This window comes from Theobroma umbraticum, unplaced genomic scaffold, assembly GCF_002168275.2.
Source record: "Theobroma umbraticum cultivar Fairchild unplaced genomic scaffold, ASM216827v3 scaffold_67.0, whole genome shotgun sequence".
Classification (NCBI taxonomy): domain Eukaryota; kingdom Viridiplantae; phylum Streptophyta; class Magnoliopsida; order Malvales; family Malvaceae; genus Theobroma; species Theobroma umbraticum.
This window is the reverse complement of record NW_018397262.1, coordinates 1014518-1035724: the sequence shown is the minus strand read 5'-3', so window position 1 is coordinate 1035724 and position 21207 is coordinate 1014518. Positions and strand designations below refer to the sequence as shown.

The window sequence follows — 21207 nt, the reverse complement described above, 5'->3', positions numbered from 1 at the left end:
AACTAAACTTATATATCTAACAAATATTATTAATAAATATTTCAAATATTAATAAATTTACAATTAAATCTTAAAAAGATCCAAGTATTTTCATGATCCTCCCATGTTCTGTTTGCCTTGTTTCTTGTACCAAAAAATGGTTGGATGGATGGATGGATGGATTCAAAGCCTGCCATTGGTCTTGATTCTTTTACATCTTTTTCTTGCTTGATATGATCTAACTCACATTACTTGAAACTGCAAGATAAGAGGAATGAAATGTTTATTTAGATTGGCAATAATGGCATAAAAAGTTCATGCTTATTTCATTGACTCTGACTGTTAAGGAAGAACCAAGTGCATCAGTATAGGGATTTACCTCCAATAACCTGTTATACTATCATATACAACAAATTTTACAGTGTGATAAATTATGGTGAAGAGCTGAATCTCAAAAGAATGAACACCTGAAACTATTAACCTAAACAAATCAAAAGAATTACTCTTTGAACTCAATTGCTTGATACAATTATGAATTACAGGTTGTGTGGAAAAATCTTAACCTAGGGCTACTGGCTGTTCAATAACTAAGTTTTGTTGTGTTACTGTTTTCATTCCTTTCTTTTTCTTCTTCTGTTTGTTTACACATGCAATCTGGCATGGGAAATGTGTACACTGAACCACTTGCTTTCTTCACTTCACCTCCCTTCCCATCACTGTGCCGAAGCATATCTCTCATCTGCCGTTTGAAGGTTTCCCATCTATGAAACACAAACAAAAAGAAAAAACACAATTAATTAATATGGGTCGTTAACATTACGCTTAATTAAGATACTATTCATAGCAATATTCATGTATTACATGCAGCGGTTGACAGTTAAAAGAATTCCAAAGCATCGACAGAAGATGATTGCTTAACATGTGGCCTTCAAAAGTGCCTTTAGGGTACTCATTAGCCACAAACCTGATTAACAGGACATTTAAATTTGCATTTTGAAAAGATTCTGAATCAAAAGATCTAACAGATTATAAAATTCACATTCATCCAACCGAAAGGAAAAATAAACAGAAATAGATTTTCAATATGATGCTTATAACAAACAGCTAACAGGTAAAAAGAAAAGAGAAGAGACAAGAGGCCATGCTCAAAAATGCAAAACCAACTATGAAGAACTTGGGCTGAATCAAAAATAATAACTATTAATAACTTGTGACATTGAAGCTGATCACTCAAGAAGCAGAGCAAATTACAGCTATTCAGCTACAGGAACCCAGCATAATATGGAAGAGGGATGTGACAAAAATCTAGAACTTAAAACAAGGAGGACAGTTAGCTTATTAAATTCAAAGCTCTACTAAGTTTGGACAAAAATATAAACATGGAGTCCCATAATTGTTAGTATTCCCATTAAAGCTTCAAGTAGTGATGTAGGCAGCTATTTCAGTTTTAAACTATGAGGGGTTTCAGGCAGCCAACTCTACCCAACTATATTTTAGCAGTAAAAACATCACAGAATGGACAGATACAGATTCAGCAAAATTTATCCACCATGACGAACAATTGTACATATCTTGGCCTTTCCAATATTCACTGGCTGCTCAAGGCAAGCTATTTTCAGTTCGATAAAGAACAAGATGGGGATGTAAGTTGAGAAGCTAAAGGGAAGATGTTATTCAAGACAGGGTAGGATGTGCCAATTAAGGCAGCAGTCCAAGATGCACTCACATTTCAAATGAGCTGTTTCTCAATCTATCACATTTGCTAATGCCACTATCAGATGATTTTGGCAGGGGAGTGATGATCATAGACAGAGATTTGAATCAAGTAGTGACTGCCAAGCTAAGAAGGATGGTGGTACTGAAGAGAAGGATGCCAGAACTCCTCTGAGCTCAACATGATTACATTTACATGCAAGACGCAGAACTAATAGGCTTAGGATCCATCAGAGAATGATCACAAAACCTTAGCAACATATTTGCAGACGCATGGAATTTTAAATGCAAATGGGCAATGCCACCCAAAGTAATTGCTTATACAAAGATGAGACCTAAAACACTGGCTTATAACAAGTAACAAATCTGTCCAAAAAAATATACTGACAAGAATGAAGTAAATTTTAACCGCAATTTACCTAATATGAGGGTTATCAAAAAGCAGTGCTAATTTCCTCTTGTCAGGCTTAATTGTTTTCGCATGTCCTGCATATAGATAGCGTCGGTGACCCATTAAGAAGTGGGGAAAGTTTCCACCTTGTGTTGTGACAAATACTTCGCTGTGAAGGCAAACCGTGTAGTCAAGTGCAGCTAACCTCGACGAGTGGCCCTACATTACAAACTACAATGTTACAAAATTGAACTGTTTCTAGCTTTCTTCTTCCTCTTTTGAAGTAAAAAAAAAATAGATTCTGCTCTAACAGGAACAGTAAACAAAGCACCACAACAAGTTAAAAGCTTGATACCTTGAATGGAGCAAGTTCCTCTGGAGTAGCCAGCGTATCTTTTGTTTCTAAACGCGGAAACATCTGTTTAAGTGGAGCCATGTATTTTTCTGCTTTGTAAATATTTCCTGCTGCGACAAATACTGATGTATTATTATCGAAACCCATGCCCCTAAGCATCATTCCGACCTACAGAACCGCAAGAAGATATTTGATTAAACAATAAATAAAATGACAGCATTAAAAATGGTATAAAATTATGCATCAAAATTAAGATATTAAGGAAGAGAAAACAAAGTGTTCATACAGGTGGCAGGCCCACATCAAAAGCAAATTTTGGCTGATGACAACTATCCCGAGGATCGTAGTATATTATCTAAAAACTTATAGGGGTTTCAGGAACTATCTTATTATAACACATCAGCCCATTTAAATGGATGAGAACAATGCGATAAATAAGGGCAATTCACATTTTTTGAATCTTGAATTAAAAATTCATAACATACAAAGAAATCTGAAATGGAAGATGAATAAAATGTGGTCATAAGAAATACAGTAATAAAATATAAAATGGAAAAGAAATGAAAAAGGATAAGTTACTTCCATGTTTATATTTCACATTTACTTTCCTGATAGAAGATTTCAAATAAATAAAGAACTTACAATGTTAGCTTGATTTAGATAACTCATATCTTGCTTGTACTTTGAACAGTAGGCTAAACTTTGGGCAACAATCAACTATGCTAGTACTCTTCTTCATCTACATAAGATTTTTTTTAATTATTATTACGATTCTGCATCGCCTTTGCTCATTCAAAGTAATAGTTAGTCTTTCAACAAAGCCTTAAGCTCAACTAGTTGTCCAAGTTTCAAACTCTAGTTTTGCTACAAAACTGTGTCCAATGCTTTAAACCTAGGGCTATGAATGAACCAAATTGGATTGATCCACTTTGTCAAAACCATTAACATCTTTTTCAGATGGCCTCATCCACATCTTTTTCAGATTCATAATAACTCCCATCTTTCTATCTGGTTAATTGAAGAGTTTGAAATACTCACTTTTTGTCACAATTTCTCCACAGACACCCTAGCAACAATAAAAGGTAACTTTATAAATAAAAAATGTTTCCAAATTCACAACACCATAATACAACCTTGTGTTTCAAGAGCACTAAAGTAATTTTTAATTTTTTTGAAGTAACCTGGTATAAGAAACATCAATCAGACTCCCATTCTTGCCATCCAGAGGCCACTCATTCCTTCGAGAGCATAATAGTTGTAAATATTGACGGTAGAACTCCTAGACTCTAGAATTTTATTCTTAGCTTTGAGGGGGTGGCATGACAGTTATCATCCAAAGAGATTGATATCTAAAACATCATATGGTTGCAATCGCACATAACCCTAAAGCACCCATAGCAAATGCCTTAACAAGTTAAAGATTGGTTTTCTGTCTGTTTGTTTGTTTGTTTTTCTTTCTTTTTCTTTTCTTTTTTTTTTGGCCTGTCTCAAAGGGGACACTGTGATCGCTAGAACTTAGGACTTACAACTAGAAAATCTCAAGTTCAAAGTTTGGGAATGCTGGTGGGATTTATAGATGGGAGAGGCTACTTACCATCATATAGCCCAAGGTCCACTGAGCCCCCATATGTACCAGAAGTAAATATTGATTTTAGACAACACAGCAAACTTAATTCTATTACAACACATTCTGCCCATACAAATAGTAGACTTTTTAGATTATGGAGTTCATCTGAAAAAGTAGATATCTAACCTATCACGTGACTGTATTCTTTGTAACCTAAACACCAGCAGCCAACATCTTTACAAATTTCAAATATTGAACAGGGAGATTTACCAAATAAGATTGTAGTGATATTTTATAAATGTTGCAATGGGAACATTTGCTAATCAGATCTCATCTATTGTCTTTCGTAAAATAAAGAGCACTAATTGAACAACTTAATTGAGAACATTGCATAGCATGCCTTAAAGTGACCCATAAAGAAAAGCAAAATAAGTTGTACTTGGATACCTCCAAAGGAGTTAAAGGGCATTTTCCATCCATACGATTTACACCTGGCCTTATAACTCTGCCCCTTCGCCTAAATTTTCCTCTCCAACTTCTTTCTCGAGCAATATCCATCTCATGTCTCTCTTCTTCCCCACCATCATATTCACAGCATGAAAATGCAACCATGTCCTTCCCAAAGAAAACATGTATCTTTCAGAAATAGAATACAATTCGGCTAAGCATTAAATTCAAGAATCAGTGATTATTCATCCATGTACAAAAAATAAGAAGAGCACCATTTCAAACCGAAGATGCACTGAAACATATTTTCCTCCACTATGGGAGCTATTCTTGACCATCCTCTCAACCATTTTATCAGCAAGCATCCTTATAGGATCAGAAAACCTCAGTGCTTCAAAATTGGATAAGCACCTAAGCCCTTGTATGTTTGAAGAAACTGAATATGCCAACCGGTTAGAAAAGGGTGCAATGCGAACAGCCCTGGAAAAAGTGGACACATATAGCAATAAGATTATTGTATATGAAGTGCTGCAAATCCATGTCAACAAAGCCTAATCCCCTATCGTCAAAACTGGAGCTTGTGGAAGGATAGATGTAAAATTATGATAAGGTTATATATCTTAAAATTAGCAGCTCTCACTGAATATAACTCAGAATATCAGAAAATATAAGATGCTCTACCACAAATACATGTAAGACTTTAAACAACCCAAAAGAATAATATACCTCAAATTTTGCAGATAAATCAGATATATACAGCATGAATTAAATTCATAAAGAACAGTATCTTCCAGCAATTCATAAAGAACACTATCTTCCAGCCACCACAAGGCATCTTTAATAAAATAAACTAAATGGAAGATCTACACCGCTATCAATTACTAATTTGATTTGGAAAAAAGGCTTTTCAATTTAAGATTTGACATTGAAGAAACCACCGTGGACAATCTAGAGATGAAATTCGTTTCATGTGCTGAATAGATAATGGCAAGAAAAATTTTGTCTTTCCAAGTGTTTTCGGTTACAATAAGAGTCTACAGGCTGAAATTTCGAGGCAATTTGTTTGGGCACTTCTCAGTTGTAATTTGGACGTTCAACTTATTATCTTTCCCAAACCAAAAGGAATGAAGGAAAAGGACTCTCATAAGTGATTCCAACCAGTTCCCAAGTAAAATTCAGTTAAGCTGATCAAAGCATTCAGCTTTTTGTAGCACAACACATTGTTCTTATCCATCATCCTTCTGTCATAAATTGTGTTCTTCTAGAGGTGAATACACTACCTAATTTCCATCTGCCACTCATACAAAAATCAAAATGGAATGGGACAAACATTAATATTGATTCAATTTTATCACAATTTTGCTCTTTCCACAGAGAAAGGGAAATTGGGAACTCATGATAAATAAAAGTAGAATACATACCCCATTGCCTCTAGTTTTGGAAGAACCTTCTGAAGATAATGGGCTGGACTTGACCAACCTTTTACTCTCAAATTAACAATATTGCTGATGTTACTGTCAAACCTTTGAAGTACATCTTCTGGGAGCTCTCTGACCACATTCACATGATTTTTAAGAGCATGTACGAAGAATTCTTCATCAAATATATCTCCAAACTTGCTGAAATGAATTGAAAAATGATAAGGAAACAAATAAATTTGAAACTTCTTAAAGCACAAGGTGAAAAATGAAACATTCTTTATTGTGATTAAACAGCGGTTTTAATAAGTTCAAAATTCTAATAACAATCATAAAAACAAACCAAAAGTTACAGGAAATATTTAAAATATTAGTATAAAATGGACTCTTTCAGATAAAAGCATATATTTAACTGAACATCTAGACTCCTTTTCGCATGAGTACATCATTTCTGTTTCAAATGGTGCTCTCAAGATGCATACGTTTCTTCTTCAAGTCTAAGAAAAGAGGCAGATTAAGAATGATGCCTTTTGTTATGCCATACTGAATTACTTTTTACTTCTTTATAGGCAGTTGACCAATAAACAAATAACAAATGAATACATCATTGCTGTTTTAAACGGTGTTCTCAAGATGCATGCAAGGTGACCTCATTTCTCCTTCAAGTCTAAAAATGGCAGATTAAGAACTATGCCCTTTGTTATGTCAAAGTCATTTATTTTTCACTTTTTCATAGGCAGTTGATCAATAAAAAATATTATACAAAATAATAAACTCAAATTCTGAACTCCAATAAAATTAGCTCAAGTCTCTTGTGATTTCTAAGACAAGTTGCAGGTCTTGCCAGTAAATGCCCAACTTTTACAAGGATTAGTCTACCACTAATGTTAGAACTCTACTGACTACAGCCTACGGCTTCACCTTTTAAAAATTAGTCCATCACTAATGTCTACAAAATCTACTACCAGATCCTTGTCTGTCATTTTGATTTGAATGATATGCTTCATAAAACTACTGAATGAAGAAGAGCGAGGGTGAGATGATGGGCAGAGGACAAGATAGAAAGAGAGAATAACACTTTTACTAAAATGTTATTTATCTTAATATAACAGGCATCAATAGGACCAACAAGAACCACATTCTTAACTGTCTGCTTAACTACTGCCTCCTGCTGAACACCAGCAGAAACCCAGTGAAATTGCTTATGCATTAACAACATAGGCCTCATGGAACCCCCAATAACCAAGAGCCATAAAGCAATCTTCTGCAAAGGGAGAACGGCAAAATAAAGAAGAGAAGAAGATGACAAAATAACTCCCAATTCATTCTTTTCTCCTCTCATTTTTTAAGTATTATTGCCTCAAGAATCATGAATCATAAATGACTATATCCAAAGAGATAGAAGCCACTTTAAAAAAATAAAAAAGAGTACCCACGCATTAAAGAAGATGCCTAATGTTAGCAACAGCTAGGATAATCCAGGTTCTGCCGATTGAGCAATCAATTGTACCAATGCTACCCAAGTAGCCAAAGAGGCAAAAGGTGATACCTCCAAGGCAATAGACTAGATTGCTTACTAGGAAATTACCTAGTAAACACATATAAATAACTTGAAGTTTGTGAAAACCCAAACATAAAGACACTAATAGAAACCTTTAGACACAGTAGTGACTACAATAATATAATTTTGTCAAAATCCATTGCCTATAAGGAAAACAGAGAACGGTTATCAAAATTCATTTCAAACCTGAATTTTGTTAGAATATGCACCATACAATGACAATTTTAATGATGATTACCTGGAATCTCGCCAAACACTGTTTAAGTGAAAGATGGGAATGAGAAGAGTTGCATTTAGCAGCCACGCCACTGCCACTGCATCACATATCTGTATTAAAAGTATGAAGAAGCAATCAAATAACAGTGACATTATTTTATCTTCCACAATAAATAATTGCAAGCCAACTCAACTTTCACTAATTCCATTCTTCATATGAAAGATTAAGACATACAAGTTTGCAGAAACTCTTACTTACCCTAGTATCACACTCTGGTTCAGATTAAATTGAACATTGACCAAAACACCAGAAGAAACAACTGTTACCAGGCCAACATGCCTAACTGGCCATTTCCCCCAAGATTTATCAATTAGCCCCAACAAATTAAAAATGGTTCAGAGTATCAATCTTTCAGAAAAACAATGCAAAAGATGAAAACATGCATAAAAAGAATTTGTTAGATATGGTCTCACCCAAAGATGATTAACTCGATCAAGCCCTAATGCCAAACACTTAAATGTATTCAGATTACAATAAGCCAATCATTTTGCATCTTTCAGCCATCAATATGGTAAAGCCAATATCATAAACCAAAAAATAGAATCCTTGCATATCATAATAATGGTCCATACATTTTTTTTTCTTCAAAGTCTCAAAATGGTTTTGTACCTTTCAAAGCCAAACATAATCATTAACAACATTCCACAACTATTATTATTCTTTTACTCAAAATACCAATATTTGTAAGCAGTAGAAGAAAAGGTTTTAGTAAGAACAAAACCATATAACAAAGTGCAGACTATTTTTATGAATAATGATAACAAGGGAGCATGAAGAAGAAACAACAGGAACTAACAACAACATTAACATGAGCAAACAAGCGTTCTGCACCATCTTTTGATTGTTTGAGGTTTAATACAGGCAACCAATTTCATTAAGAACTGAAACATACCGATAAGCGTTGTTGATTTAAGCCACCATTTGCTTCAATTATAAGGAAACCGTTAGACTTTGGCAACTCTGAAAAACCTTGAAATCACAGAAAGCAGCATTTAGCTTCTAATATTTACAAAAGGCAGAGGAAAATGGCTAAATAGAATTGCTGATACTATCAATCTGATGACAATTAATGCCCTTCAATTTTCCCATTAATTGTTAATGCTACATGATGATGCAGCCACCGAAAAGTTATAGTATTATTTTCATTTTTCCAGACCTGTAAGTGTTTGTGTCTCCTGGAAATTGAGAGAACGAGAGATGGAACAAAAGCAAAGCATTTAAAATACACGCGTAAAATTCTACATAAGCTTGGAATATCAGCCCTCAAGCAGAGATTTTAAATTACCATATTTACAAGATCAACTTGGATGATTTGCACAAACCTACAAGATGAGGGTTGTAGTTTACAAAAATTGGGGAAAACAAATCAACATAATCAAGTTAGGTCCTTGATTGAAAACTCTAGTAGTTGAAATGATATAACTCAAACCTGTTCTAGAGATAATAGAGCTGGCACATGGCTTCCATCCTTGATGAATTTTCAGATTCCACGCTGTCATCAACTGCATGATTGTCATTTGTCTTTCGTTAGCCAAACTCTATCATGGCTATGAACATATAGAAACCTTCAGATGCACATGAGTAAATTATGCTTAATGGAAAAAATCTAGTGCACTCTGGCGACAGTATATTAGAAGGGGATTTGTTATTTTTTTTCCCAAAGGCTGTCATATAAACAACTGAGACTGTCAGGATACAGTGGAATTGGTTTTATTCAAAGACTACACAATTTATTAGCTTGAACTCACTGATCTGTCCATGCTCCCAATGTGCCCTTGCATGACAAATCAGGCTGGGTGATAGAACATGAATAGGTTGCTTAGATAAAGTTCATCCCTTTCAAAGGAAAAGGCTGGGACTGGGTTCTCTATCAGCACAGAAGTTCTTTGGTCCAAGGGCAGATGTGCTTGGAAGCTAAGTAGACATATTAGAAAAGCAAATTTATCAAATTAATTGAGTTTTGGTATCAATGGGTATTCAGTGATGTTCTTTTTTACAAAATCATGACTAAGGCATGATCATTGGGTCAGATGTTGGCTAAATTAGTTGAGTACTTTTCCTAATTGTAATGGTTTTAGAAATCCTGTCCACTTAGGACAAGTGGGTATTTACCTATTTATATCAATAGCTATTGCTAGACATGGTAAAGTGGATTTGTAGAATAGATTTCTTTGATGAGAGTTTTGAAGAATTCACTATTTACGTGATTGAAGTTTCCTTCCCTCCCTACCCCCATTCATTTTTGCTACAATGTTCTAGCCTTATTGTTTAGAGAACAAGAACAACATCCATAAAGTTCTTATTCTGGTTTCCCTGCAATCCAGAAATTACAGCAATCATTCTGCTCAAAATTCCAGTTTTAAGATAAAATCAAATAATATTTAATTCCTAAGCCCTAACTCCAACCATAGCCAAAAACCTTATTATCTAGTTGAACTGCTGGTTCACCATAAACCCTAACTAGGAAAACTCCCCTAACCTACAACACTGAGGCAGCTACAACATGGATCATAACCCATCTCCAGGCTTCAAAGGCTATAACACATTGAATACACACTTTTGCAAGATGAATAGCATAGTGCAGACCAAAATTTGACAACTACCCTATCTGCCAGAGAAAGAGATGGTTTAGATACTCTCCGTTAGACCAAGCACAACCAATACCATGAGACTTTGATTGTCTTACTTGACATTATTACTCTCATATCCCCACACCAAGTGGTACAATGCATAGACAGCCTAAATGCAGCAAATCAAGAAAGCAACATAGATTCTTAACTCATTTTACAAAATCAATGTATAATCTTTACTTATTTCAGAATATAACCAGCATTAAAGTTCGCATATGTTGTTTCCCACAGATTCGATTCAATCCCCAATATTTTCAGCATGCAATAAGAATCACACCCTATTCCATTTCATCACTTCCATATTTAATCTTAGAAATCATAGATGTTACAAGGTCTTCTCCAAAAGACCCACAATTTTCATTCTGTCGCTTAATTAAATTATATTAAATATGTATAAGCTTGATATTCCAAGGAATATGGAATATTTGTACAAACACCGGTGTTCCTAAAAATAAAAATTTCAAAAAAACAGCTTAGAAGTCTCAAAATAAACTAATAAAGTACAAGAAAGAGACAAGTAGATGCAACATGTATAAATATATACCGCATTGTAACTGGCATTGCGCTCAGCCTCCATAAACGGCCAAAGATTCTGAAAAACCTGAGGACTCCGATAAACCGACCCTGGTGGCGATCGCTTGTGGACAACAACAACCGCATTTTTCAAACTCACAACATCGAAACCTAACGTGCCCATGAACAACAGCATTCCCGAAATGTACAACAAGGGCGCAAACAGAAGCACGCCTTTTCTTCGAAACACTGTCGATATCAACACAAACACTATCCTATCCGCCGCGCTCTGCTTCCCGCCACGTCCACCACCCGCACCTCCTCCAGCTCCACTAAAGTTCTTGTAACGGCCATGGCGGAACCGCGGCGAGGAAGGCGGGGAAGGGGAGACCGAACGGTTACTACCGGTCCCGAGGCGGCTTAGGCCGTGCATTTTAAAAAAGAAAAAAAGAGTAGGATGTAATGGAGAAAACCCTAGGCACGAGCTAAGATCTGGCGGCAAAAGTAAGTGCTTAATTCTTCAGCAAGAAAATGCCTCATTTTCTAAAAAAAAAAAGGTCGGTGCCTCAGGGATCACGGACAAAGGCCAGCCGCTGCTTTGGTTTGCCCAAGGGGGAACGACTTTAATGGAGGATGCGCACTGCGCACTATAAAACCAGCCAGCTTTCACTCCTTTTCCTTTGCCACTTGATAATCTCAACCATCAACATCCGCCGACGCCATGGCCATGCCACTGCCACAACCGGGGTTTAATCAAACTGGGGTCCTCGCTCCTCGTGGGGACAATGGCCTATCTTTGATATAAAAGAGTATTCACAGAAACTGGTGACATTTATCTAAATTCCTTCTTCTTTATCCTCATTTCGATAATTCCACAAATATATATATATATATATAAACTTAAATTGTATCCAACTACTTTCTTTAAAAATGTTTACAAATATTAAAATTTATAAAAAAAATTTTATTTAATAATTATTGAATAATCTATAAATTTATCTTACAAAATTTTAATTATATATAATAATAATTGAAATGCTAATTTTATTTTATTTATAGATAATTAACTTTACACGTTAGAAATATTTTTATTTTTTCATATAATTGTTATTTAACCATAATTAATTTGGATTTATTTAATTTAAAAATACATAACAACTCTAATTATATCAAATAATTTTTCATAAAGATTTTTTTTAATATTCATGTTACGTGACGTTTTTAATAACAAATAAGTTTAAGTTTTATAAAAGTTACTTAAAATTTCACTTATAAATAACATATTTTATCATATGGTTTAATATAAATTTCAAGAACAATTTAGATTAAGTACTTGCTTGATTTGATTTTTTTCAATTTATTTATTTTTTAAAAATAAAAGTAAAATCAAATAAAATTTTTGAAAAACTCTTTAAAAAATAACTTTTCTTTTAAAACTAAATTTAAAAAAAAAACTTAAAGAAAAGTGGCAGAAAAAAACTTTAGCTTCTATTCTTTTAAATTTACTTCAATTTTTCAAGATTAATTTGACTTTTATTTCAGAACCTTTTGGGCTTATATTTAACTTTAACCTAAAGCTTAATTTGCTATTTGGGCTAGAGGCATAATTCCTTAATTAGGTTCAAACCCAAACTTCTAATTGGGCTTAATAGGCAATTTGGACCTTGGGACTTGATGGTCCACATTGTAGTAATTCTAAAATTAAAAAAAAAAACACAAATTTATTACAAAATATGAAAATACAAAAATTAAAAATAAAATGATTGGAGGGTGAGGAATTAAAGGTACATTAATGCATTCATGGAAAGAGCAAGAATTCATTACTCCACCTTATGATATTAACCCATTGATTATCGAAGAAGATGAAATTAAAATCATCCGGTCATGAAACTTTGTTGTTATCACTTTTTAAAATTGTCTCCCGAATTTTGATTTGGGTAAAAAATCTCTCTAAATTGTGAAGGGTAATTAAACTCTTTTAATTTAACAACAATAGTTTTCTGGGCTATAAATGGTTTCAAAATGTTTAACAATCTCTTCATTAAGATTTCTTCACTCAAAGCCATAACTTTATCAATATAGTTGAACCTTCTTCTCATCAATACCATCAAATTAAACAACATGATCCTCTTGTCTCATTCATTTAGAACATACCACTTCTTTTGCTTTTGTTTTCTTGCTCTTGTCTTTCTTTTTGTTGTGTATCAAAATGGTTGCTAAAAAATCCTTTATATAGATTTACAAGTATTCCTTATTTAAGAACACAATCCTTTCATTAAGATACATTTATATCTTAAATACACATTTGCATGTTATAAGATATAACCTTTGGTTAAAGATATTGTTCCAATAATTATCTTATAAAAGGACAACCATTTATACTACAAGACATAAAATAATAATATAAAACAATAACTTTTCACATCATAACTTATAAATAGTGGTGTTATAACTATAGACACTATCTACTTTATTTTAATTTTTATTTATCTTTTATTTTTACTTAATATTATTTATTTTTAATTTTGATTATTATTACCTTAGTTTGATTTGTTTTCTTCGCTTAGTTTTGTCTTCAATTTAATTTGACTTGGTTTTGTTTTTATTCGTATTTTTGCATTTATTTGCGATTATTTGTGTCATGGGTCAATATCAAGCCCAAAAGTGAAAACTTAGACTTTCTTGATCATTAGCAGCTTTAGGCTTTGTTGGGCTAGCAATATCCCTAAGCCTGTTAGCAGAAACAAGCCCATTGAGGTTGATTTGACTGAAAACAGATCAAACCAACTAAACCAAATTAAAACAATAAACAAAGACTAAACACCAAAGGAACTCCGGAATATTCTAGAGACAAGAAGGATGGAAAAAATAAATAAAAGAAAAATGAAAAAAAGCCAGCTAGTAGAAACCAAAAATCGTACAATGCAATGAGCTCCATCAGGTGCAATTTCATGCACTTGGCATAGGTAAAATCATCTTATGATCAATGACTGACCGATTGCCTAAGATGATATTAAAATAATAATTAAAGACTCAACACCAAGTCAACAGGTGATCAATCACACCTAATCTCATACTCTCATGTTGCGACAATAACTTTTGAATTTAAAGGTATTTTTTCAAATATCACTTTACTAAGGGACTTAATGTTTAATATGAAAAACCATCAAGCATCTAATAATTACAATATGTGACATAACATTTCAATTGATATATCTTTTCAATAATCACAATCTTTTTATATAAAAAAATATAACTTTTCATATGAAGAGATAATTTTTTATTTTAAAACACAATGACAACAATCTCATTTTTGAAGAAAAAAAAAGGAAAGCTATTAAAATTACTAAAACTAAAAAATCAAATAAGGAAAGCAAAGGGTAAAATATCTTGATCTTTAAGTTTTAGTCACAATTTCATTTGAGTCCATTAGTATTAAAAACAAATAGTCTATCCCAAATGTATAAAGGACGTAAGTAAACATGAAATATTTAAAATATCCTTTTTTTTCCTTCTTTTTCACTATTTTCTTTTTTCTCAAGTTGGCCGATGATGCTTTTTTACACCAACCAGCCACCCTGCGGCAAAATATGGAATGGAATGTCAGATCCGGCTAGTTCTCCTTAGAGGGAGCGTAATCTTTATGCTCGTCGGGGAGGGGAGTGCACTCCTTTCCAGCTGGTCGATGCTTCCTTAGGCTCCCTTCTAACATCAGGGTGTCGGTTGGCGAGAGAAAAAGGTAGACGGAATTTTTTTTTTAAATAAGAGATAAAAAAAATTTAAAAATAAAAATTATAACTTATATAGTATGTTAATTTTTAAAATTTATAAAAAATAAAATTATTTAAAAAATATTATCACATCATCTACTTAATGATAACATTAATAGTTGATTGAAGATTAGTCTTATGTGTCAAATGAAAATAAAGACAAAATGCTGGAACAGTTAGAACTGGAAGGTGTGTTCACATTCGAATACGCAGCAAAAGCTGTTTATAAACAAAATGAATTAAGCATTTAAAAGTCAAAAGAGTAAAAGATCTTTTCACACCATTAGAATGCAAAGTTAAATGCCTTGGCCGTTCATCTGGATTTGAATCAAAAAGTCAAAGAAATAAAAAATTTAAAATTGGTTTGTGTTTGTTACCCATTGGAAGTTGGCACATGTTCTCTGTTGCACGTCAAAAAAAGGTTAACTTATGCTTAGATGTAAAACAAGTATAAACATTTCATAAAATAAATTTTAAATTATTTTTAAAATTCAAATAAATTTAATACTTATAAGTTAAATAAATTTTATAATTAATTATTATTAGTTAAAATATCACTTATTATTTATACGATGTGACGTTATCATGACATATTAATATATCATAATCAATAATGATGGAAATGTTGATATTGTATAATGACATAACTACGTATCATATTCATCGTTCATGTTAACGTTTAAAGATATAAAATGACAAGTGTTATTTTGATTAATGATAATTAGTTAATTATTGATTATAAAAATTATTAAATATAATAAAAAATAAAATTTTATTCAAAATTTTCAAATAATTCAAAAACTTTTTCAAACCCTATACTTTGATCGTTACCCATTGGAAGTTGGCATATATACAATCACATGTTTTTTGTTGCAAGTCAAAAAAATATTAAACCCATAGATTCCCATGCACAAGTTTTTCATGAATTAAATCTCTTGACCTCAAAATTACATATACATACCCCTATATTCATACTACTAACCCTGTCTATTCTCAGCATCAATTACAAAATAACAAAAAACCCACAAATCCGTTGACTTTTTTTGTCAAAAGAACAACATTTGACTAATGTAAGGATTGAATTGATATGAAACTTATAGTAATGAAACCTATGAGATATTTTGACCAATATAAATACGGTGGCTAACAATGGCTTTGTGGTTGGGAAATAGTCTCTTTTGTTTCCGCAATGGCTTTGGTCAAAGCAATAAGTAGAAGCAAAAGATCGGCCCAAGAGAGGATTGAATGGCAATAAGGTACACTGTAGCCTTCCAATGTTGGGAAATAGGCCCAATCCTTTCCCATTCTGTGGCTTTGTTTTGGTTGTACATGAGGGTACCCTTGGGGTGTGTGTGTGTGTGTATATATATATATTATATATAGAATATATTTTATTATTTATTTAATACGAATTGAAAACATTAATGCAATAATAATATAATGAAGATGTAAATTATACTAAATAATACTAATTGTCATTTATTGACATAATACATGGTTGTGTTTTGTCACTAGTTTTCCAAATGAAAACGGTAGGATGGAGTTCATCATAGCAATTTTCATCTTGATTGTACAAAATTATTAAACATAAGATCAGTATGATTATTTAACAATGAAATTGATGAGATAGCAAAGTGAAGGGAAATTCTCGTCAAATTAGAGGCACTGAATGACGATCTTTCCGAGGCCAACTTCTGGACCTCTTCGCCCGTTTGTTCATGGCCAGGCTTTGAAGTACAACATGAAGTTTGGGAGCTGGCAAGGGTTTCACTCTTGAAGAGCTTAAGGTTACCGGTATTTCAAAGAAACTTGCACCTACCATCGGAGTTGCTGTTGATCACCGCCGTAAGAACCGATCACTTGAGGGTCTTCAAGCCAATGTTCAGAGGCTTAAGACATGCAGGGCCAAACTAGTTGTCTTCCCAAGACGTGTTGGCAAGTTTTAAGGCTGGTGATTCTACTGCTGAGGAGCTTGCAACTGCAACCCAAGTCCAAGAAGCCTTCTGTTGTGCTTGTGAAGGTCACAGAGGAGATGAAGTCGTTCAAGTCTATAACAAGCTCCGTGTTGAACGAATGAACAAATGCCCATGTTAGTTCTGACGATGGTTACAATAATATCTAATTAGTTCTGCTGTCTTAAATATTGACAATAGTTACAATTATGTTGATTTGAATATGTTATCATGAAATGAGACTTGAATTTAGAATCTGAAGATTTTGTAACTTCCATCTTTGTCAGAATCCAGGCAAGATCTCCTTGATGGGTAATATTTCAAATGGGCACAATCCTTGTGATTAAGGTAAGAGATTTTTTGACAAATTTGAGTTCTTGGCAGCTGCTTCTAGAAGTGTAATAACCTAGATCTTTTGATAACTACTTGAGTAGGTAGGGCTGCTACAGCAACCAGATGAAGTATGAAAAGTGGGAAGAATCCAAATCTAGGGCACAATACTAAGGGAAGACCCCAATTTCATATCAGGTCTAGTCAAATTTGGAATTGAATGAAATTCAATAAACTATCTCTTCCTGTTTAAAAAAGAAAAAAACCACAGGGTCTGGAGTTTAATGTGAAACGAAAATGGGTTCCAAGGATACACTGTTGTGCTGACTGGTGATGTTTGAATTGAATTCAATGGTAATTTTGCCCATTTGACATCATATCCCTCAAAGGTTCATTCTCCTCTTCAATCAAATGGAATGCAGGAGCGTGCAGCCCATCTGGGGGATCCAATGTTTAGGTAAGAGTTAAGCCAACAAGAAGATTAGCAGGTAAAAAGGTTAGCCTAAAGGAATGGGGTGAGCCCACAGAAAATTCCATGTGGGGAAATGGCCAACTTTTTCCATGCCATGATGATGATGATGGGTGGGGGGAGAGAGTGATTGGTTGTGTGTAGAAACACCTTGGAATTGGAAGAAGCATTTGGATTTTGAAAGATGGTGAGTTGGTCCACATAAAGAGAGCCCACAAAACGAAAAGAAAGACAGCCTAAAAAATATGAATCTGACGTAAAAGTAGAGCTACCTACCAAATCCAGCCCTATCTCTAACCACTTGTCTTTCTTACCAACTTGGTCAAATCCCACCCCCACTCCCCTCCTCATATACATCGAGTCTATTGGCTCCTCCCTGCTTTCTCTCCATGTATAAATCCTCTCTTCCCACTTCTTTCAACAAAGAACTCCCTCTCTCTCTCTCTCTCTCTTCCTCCCTCCCTCTCTCAAATAATTATTACATCTTCCCATCAGTTTTCAAACAGGAACACAACAAAAACACACATCCACATATAAATCACAACCCAACTTATCCGTTTTCCCAGTACTAGTTTCTGAATCCCATATATCCCAATCCTTTTGCCAAGTTCTTCTCTAGAATCTAGTACATCTGGCATCCATCAAACTGCCCTCTGATTGATTCAACAAGGAATTGATTTCATGGGACGATCACCCTGCTGCGAAAAAGCACATACTAACAAAGGCGCCTGGACCAAAGAGGAAGACCAGCGCCTCATTGATTACATCCGTGTCCATGGTGAAGGTTGCTGGCGTTCCCTCCCCAAAGCTGCCGGTATCTTCCCTTACCAAACTTTCGCTTTATAATTCTTTCATCATCGTCTTCTTCTTCTTTCTTTCTTGGTGGTAATTTGGTTTTCCTGAATTTTCTATACAGGGCTGCTTAGATGTGGTAAGAGTTGCAGATTAAGATGGATAAACTACCTGAGGCCTGATCTTAAGAGAGGGAATTTCACTGAAGAGGAAGATGAACTTATCATCAAACTTCACAGTTTACTCGGAAACAAGTAAGTGTTCCTTTTTTATTTTTTTACAAGGAAAGATACTTTTGCGTCTTTTTCAATTTCATCATGTCTGACAGGTTTCCCTGTTCTTGAATCTATTGGCAGATGGTCTTTAATCGCTGGAAGATTACCAGGAAGAACAGATAACGAGATCAAGAACTACTGGAACACACATATCAAAAGAAAGCTTATAAGTAGAGGAATTGATCCGCAAACTCATCGTCCTTTGAATGAAACTGCCAATACAACAAACAACACCGCCAAAGCCACAGCCACAGCCACAGCAACATCCCCCGCTGAATTGGATTTCAGAAAAGCACCCAGAGTTGGAAAAACCAACTTCATTACAACCCCATCTCTGGATTTTAAATACAGTGAATTTCAAGTTAAGGCCAAGGCAGAGTCCCTTGAAGAAGGCAACTGTACCAGCAGTGGCATGACTACAGATGAAGAACAACAACAGCATCTACACCACCGCCAACAACAACAACAACACAAGGACAAGTATCCAAGTAATGGGCAAGAGTTAAATTTGGAGCTTTCAATTGGGATTAGTTCTGCTGCAAAGGACTCTACTCGGGTTTCCAGTGCCAACTCTGCCGAGTCCAAACCACAGCTAGATAATCACAATTACCAGTTCCTTGGACAAGCTATGGTGGCAAAGGCTGTCTGTTTGTGTTGGCAATTAGGGTTTCAAAGAAATGAAATTTGTAGGAGCTGCCAAAATACAAATGGGTTCTATAGATATTGTAGACCTTTGGATTCGTAGGGTCAACACTATTATTTTTTTGTTCTTCTTTTAGAAGTTTGATATAAATGCTTAATTACTATCTTTTACCTGTCTTCTGTAATCACTGCTAAGTACAACGAACAAGATGTTTGCTATCCATCACATCTAGAAGAGGAAAAACACCATTGATCACCGCTCTCTCTGTAAAACTATTCAATGCTTTTGGATTCTTTTGATTGGTTTAGTGAACATAATCTCACCAGCATGTCTGTTGATCATAATGGACCCTTGCTCCTAATTTTTATTTGTTGGATCCATGAACAGACAACGAACTAGACCTTAGGTAACTTTTAAAGCCTTTCCAAATCTTCCAAAAAGGGCAAAAAAGAAGAAAAAGGAAAATTTGGGTGTTTCCAAATTTTTACAATTATACTTTTCTGATTCAGCAACTATTTGTGGTTAATTATCATGTCATTTAATATGTGCCAAAAAGTTCTTGGTATGTAATGATAGTTTATAAAGTTATCATATTTAAGTTAAATAATCGAATAAATTATTGAAATCATAACAAAAATTTGATTCAATTGATAAAATTGCACGGTCTTAACCTAAGTATTCTCGATATGAACTTTATTCATATTTATTGTGGATTGCAATCAAATTTGCATTAAAGATAAGATTTACAAAAATTACTCTGAAAAAAGATAATGGCACAAGACAACATAATTAAGGAAAGATATAAAATTCTTCTTCTTTACTTAATTTGCGTACAACAAACAGAAACAAAATAATCCGATTGTAATGAGATCAAGCATGCACCAATTATATAATTGTTTATTTATTTGAACATACGTGGCTTACCGGATTTTGAAGCTTATTACTTATCTTCTCCCCCCCTCTTGATGTAACAGTAATCGAAGACTTGTATATAAAATATCGAATGAAGTCATAAGAAGAAAAGAGTTAGACATGAAGGGTGTTAATTCTATAATCAGAAATAATCCCTGTCAACGTGCAAGTTTTGGTATGAAATGTGAGGTTTAAGAGATACCCATGTGAGGGTACAAATTGTTTAATGATAATGATCATCTGATGATTTTAATTAATTATTATAAATATAATAATAGTTGGTATTGCTTAACTGGTTTGGGTTTGAACCCTTTGATGCTAATTAATGGCATAGGAAGTTAATACAGGTGTATCAAGTAACCTCACCGCAGAGACAGTGACAGGTGAAGGAAACAAGCCATTGTTTAAAGGTTTGGCTGGACATTCCATTCTGCAAACATGCCCTTGGGAACAACAGTTTCTTTAAAACAACTGTTTCAGCGTTCAAGATTTTTGGTAATTTTTTCTTTCTTTTTTTTTTTTTTAAATATGAGACGGTAAACCTTAAATACTTGATATTAATTACTATGTTGTTATGTTTTTTGAGAATTATTTTACTTACACTAAACATTATGTTATATGAAGAATAATGAAAAAAACTACCATAGGTGAAACAAGTATTTCACACAAATAATAATAAAAATAATATAAAATAAATAACAAGATTCATGGGTTAGTTTCACTTTGACAATTGAGATACAAAAACAATTTAAAAGTCTCTTTATCTTATCTTGTACCATTTCACGTGTGTCTTCAATAAAAAGTCTTATCAATGGTCATGAGATAGAAGCGGCAGTTCTCCACCTAAAAGGAATTGTTCCTAATTAACAAGGCGCTGGAAAGTGGGAAATTAGTGGGGATGATATTAATATTAGGCGCATATGCCTTCCTGAAACATGAACCCAATCATCTGGACCTTCCCTGCCCAGAGATGAGAAAAGGTCGTCAACCTAATGACCAGATGCAACCGACTTTTCGGTGGGTTCGATTGGACAGGATTGGTGCATTACACCATAAATGAGCTTTATTCTAGAAGCATTTTGCATTCAATCCGAGTTGTAGCTCGGTAGGTATTGGCATCATCCACCCTGTGTACGTTATTGGGATGGTGTCCAACGCATGCTGAAGAACATATTCAGCATGAATCAGCTCTCATCAAAACCATCAACATTCT

General features: G+C 34.0%; 2 protein-coding genes and 1 pseudogene across 3 annotated transcripts; 2 read left to right on the top strand and 1 right to left on the bottom strand.

Annotated features, from left to right (window-relative positions):
* Positions 1-79: 79 nt before the first annotated feature.
* LOC110419396 (O-fucosyltransferase family protein) lies at positions 80-11693 on the bottom strand. 2 transcript variants are annotated; one of them, XR_002445467.2, is made up of 11 exons: positions 10883-11693; positions 9138-9210; positions 8601-8677; positions 7670-7758; positions 5874-6071; positions 4728-4932; positions 4453-4620; positions 2439-2606; positions 2112-2302; positions 359-740; positions 80-237 (listed from the first exon to the last, which is right to left on the bottom strand). XR_002445467.2 is itself a non-coding variant. In XM_021432420.2 (10 exons), the coding sequence occupies exons 1-10, from the start codon at positions 11282-11284 to the stop codon at positions 560-562; spliced, it is 1752 nt and encodes a 583-aa protein (XP_021288095.1). In that variant the 5' UTR covers positions 11285-11693; the 3' UTR covers positions 257-559. The 2 variants fall into 2 exon arrangements, 1 of the variants encoding a protein (XP_021288095.1); XM_021432420.2 differs by lacking the exon at positions 80-237 and having other exon boundaries at positions 257-740.
* Positions 11694-16085: 4392 nt separating this feature from the next.
* Positions 16086-16715, top strand: LOC110419223 (large ribosomal subunit protein eL13z pseudogene; annotated as a pseudogene).
* A 1036-nt stretch (positions 16716-17751) lies between these two features.
* Positions 17752-19307, top strand: HOS10 (high response to osmotic stress 10). Its single transcript, XM_021432194.2, has 3 exons — positions 17752-18186; positions 18289-18418; positions 18521-19307. Exons 1-3 carry the CDS (start codon positions 18054-18056, stop codon positions 19182-19184), a joined length of 927 nt encoding a protein of 308 aa, XP_021287869.2. The 5' UTR covers positions 17752-18053; the 3' UTR covers positions 19185-19307.
* Positions 19308-21207: the final 1900 nt, after the last annotated feature.

Bases quoted from the DNA above. Each gene is read 5' to 3' on its own strand.
- LOC110419396 (XM_021432420.2), bottom strand. From the start codon at position 11,284: ATGCACGGCCTAAGCCGCCTCGGGACCGGTAGTAACCGTTCGGTCTCC. The intron at 2,607-4,452 runs GTATCCAAGTAC...GCGGTTCTGTAG, and splicing joins GCCCTTTAACTCCTTTGGAG to GTCGGAATGATGCTTAGGGG. The intron at 741-2,111 runs GTAAATTGCGGT...TGTGTTTCATAG, and splicing joins TTTGATAACCCTCATATTAG to ATGGGAAACCTTCAAACGGC.
- HOS10 (XM_021432194.2), top strand. From the start codon at position 18,054: ATGGGACGATCACCCTGCTGCGAAAAAGCACATACTAACAAAGGCGCC. The intron at 18,187-18,288 runs GTATCTTCCCTT...TTTTCTATACAG, and splicing joins TTCCCTCCCCAAAGCTGCCG to GGCTGCTTAGATGTGGTAAG. The intron at 18,419-18,520 runs GTAAGTGTTCCT...ATCTATTGGCAG, and splicing joins CACAGTTTACTCGGAAACAA to ATGGTCTTTAATCGCTGGAA.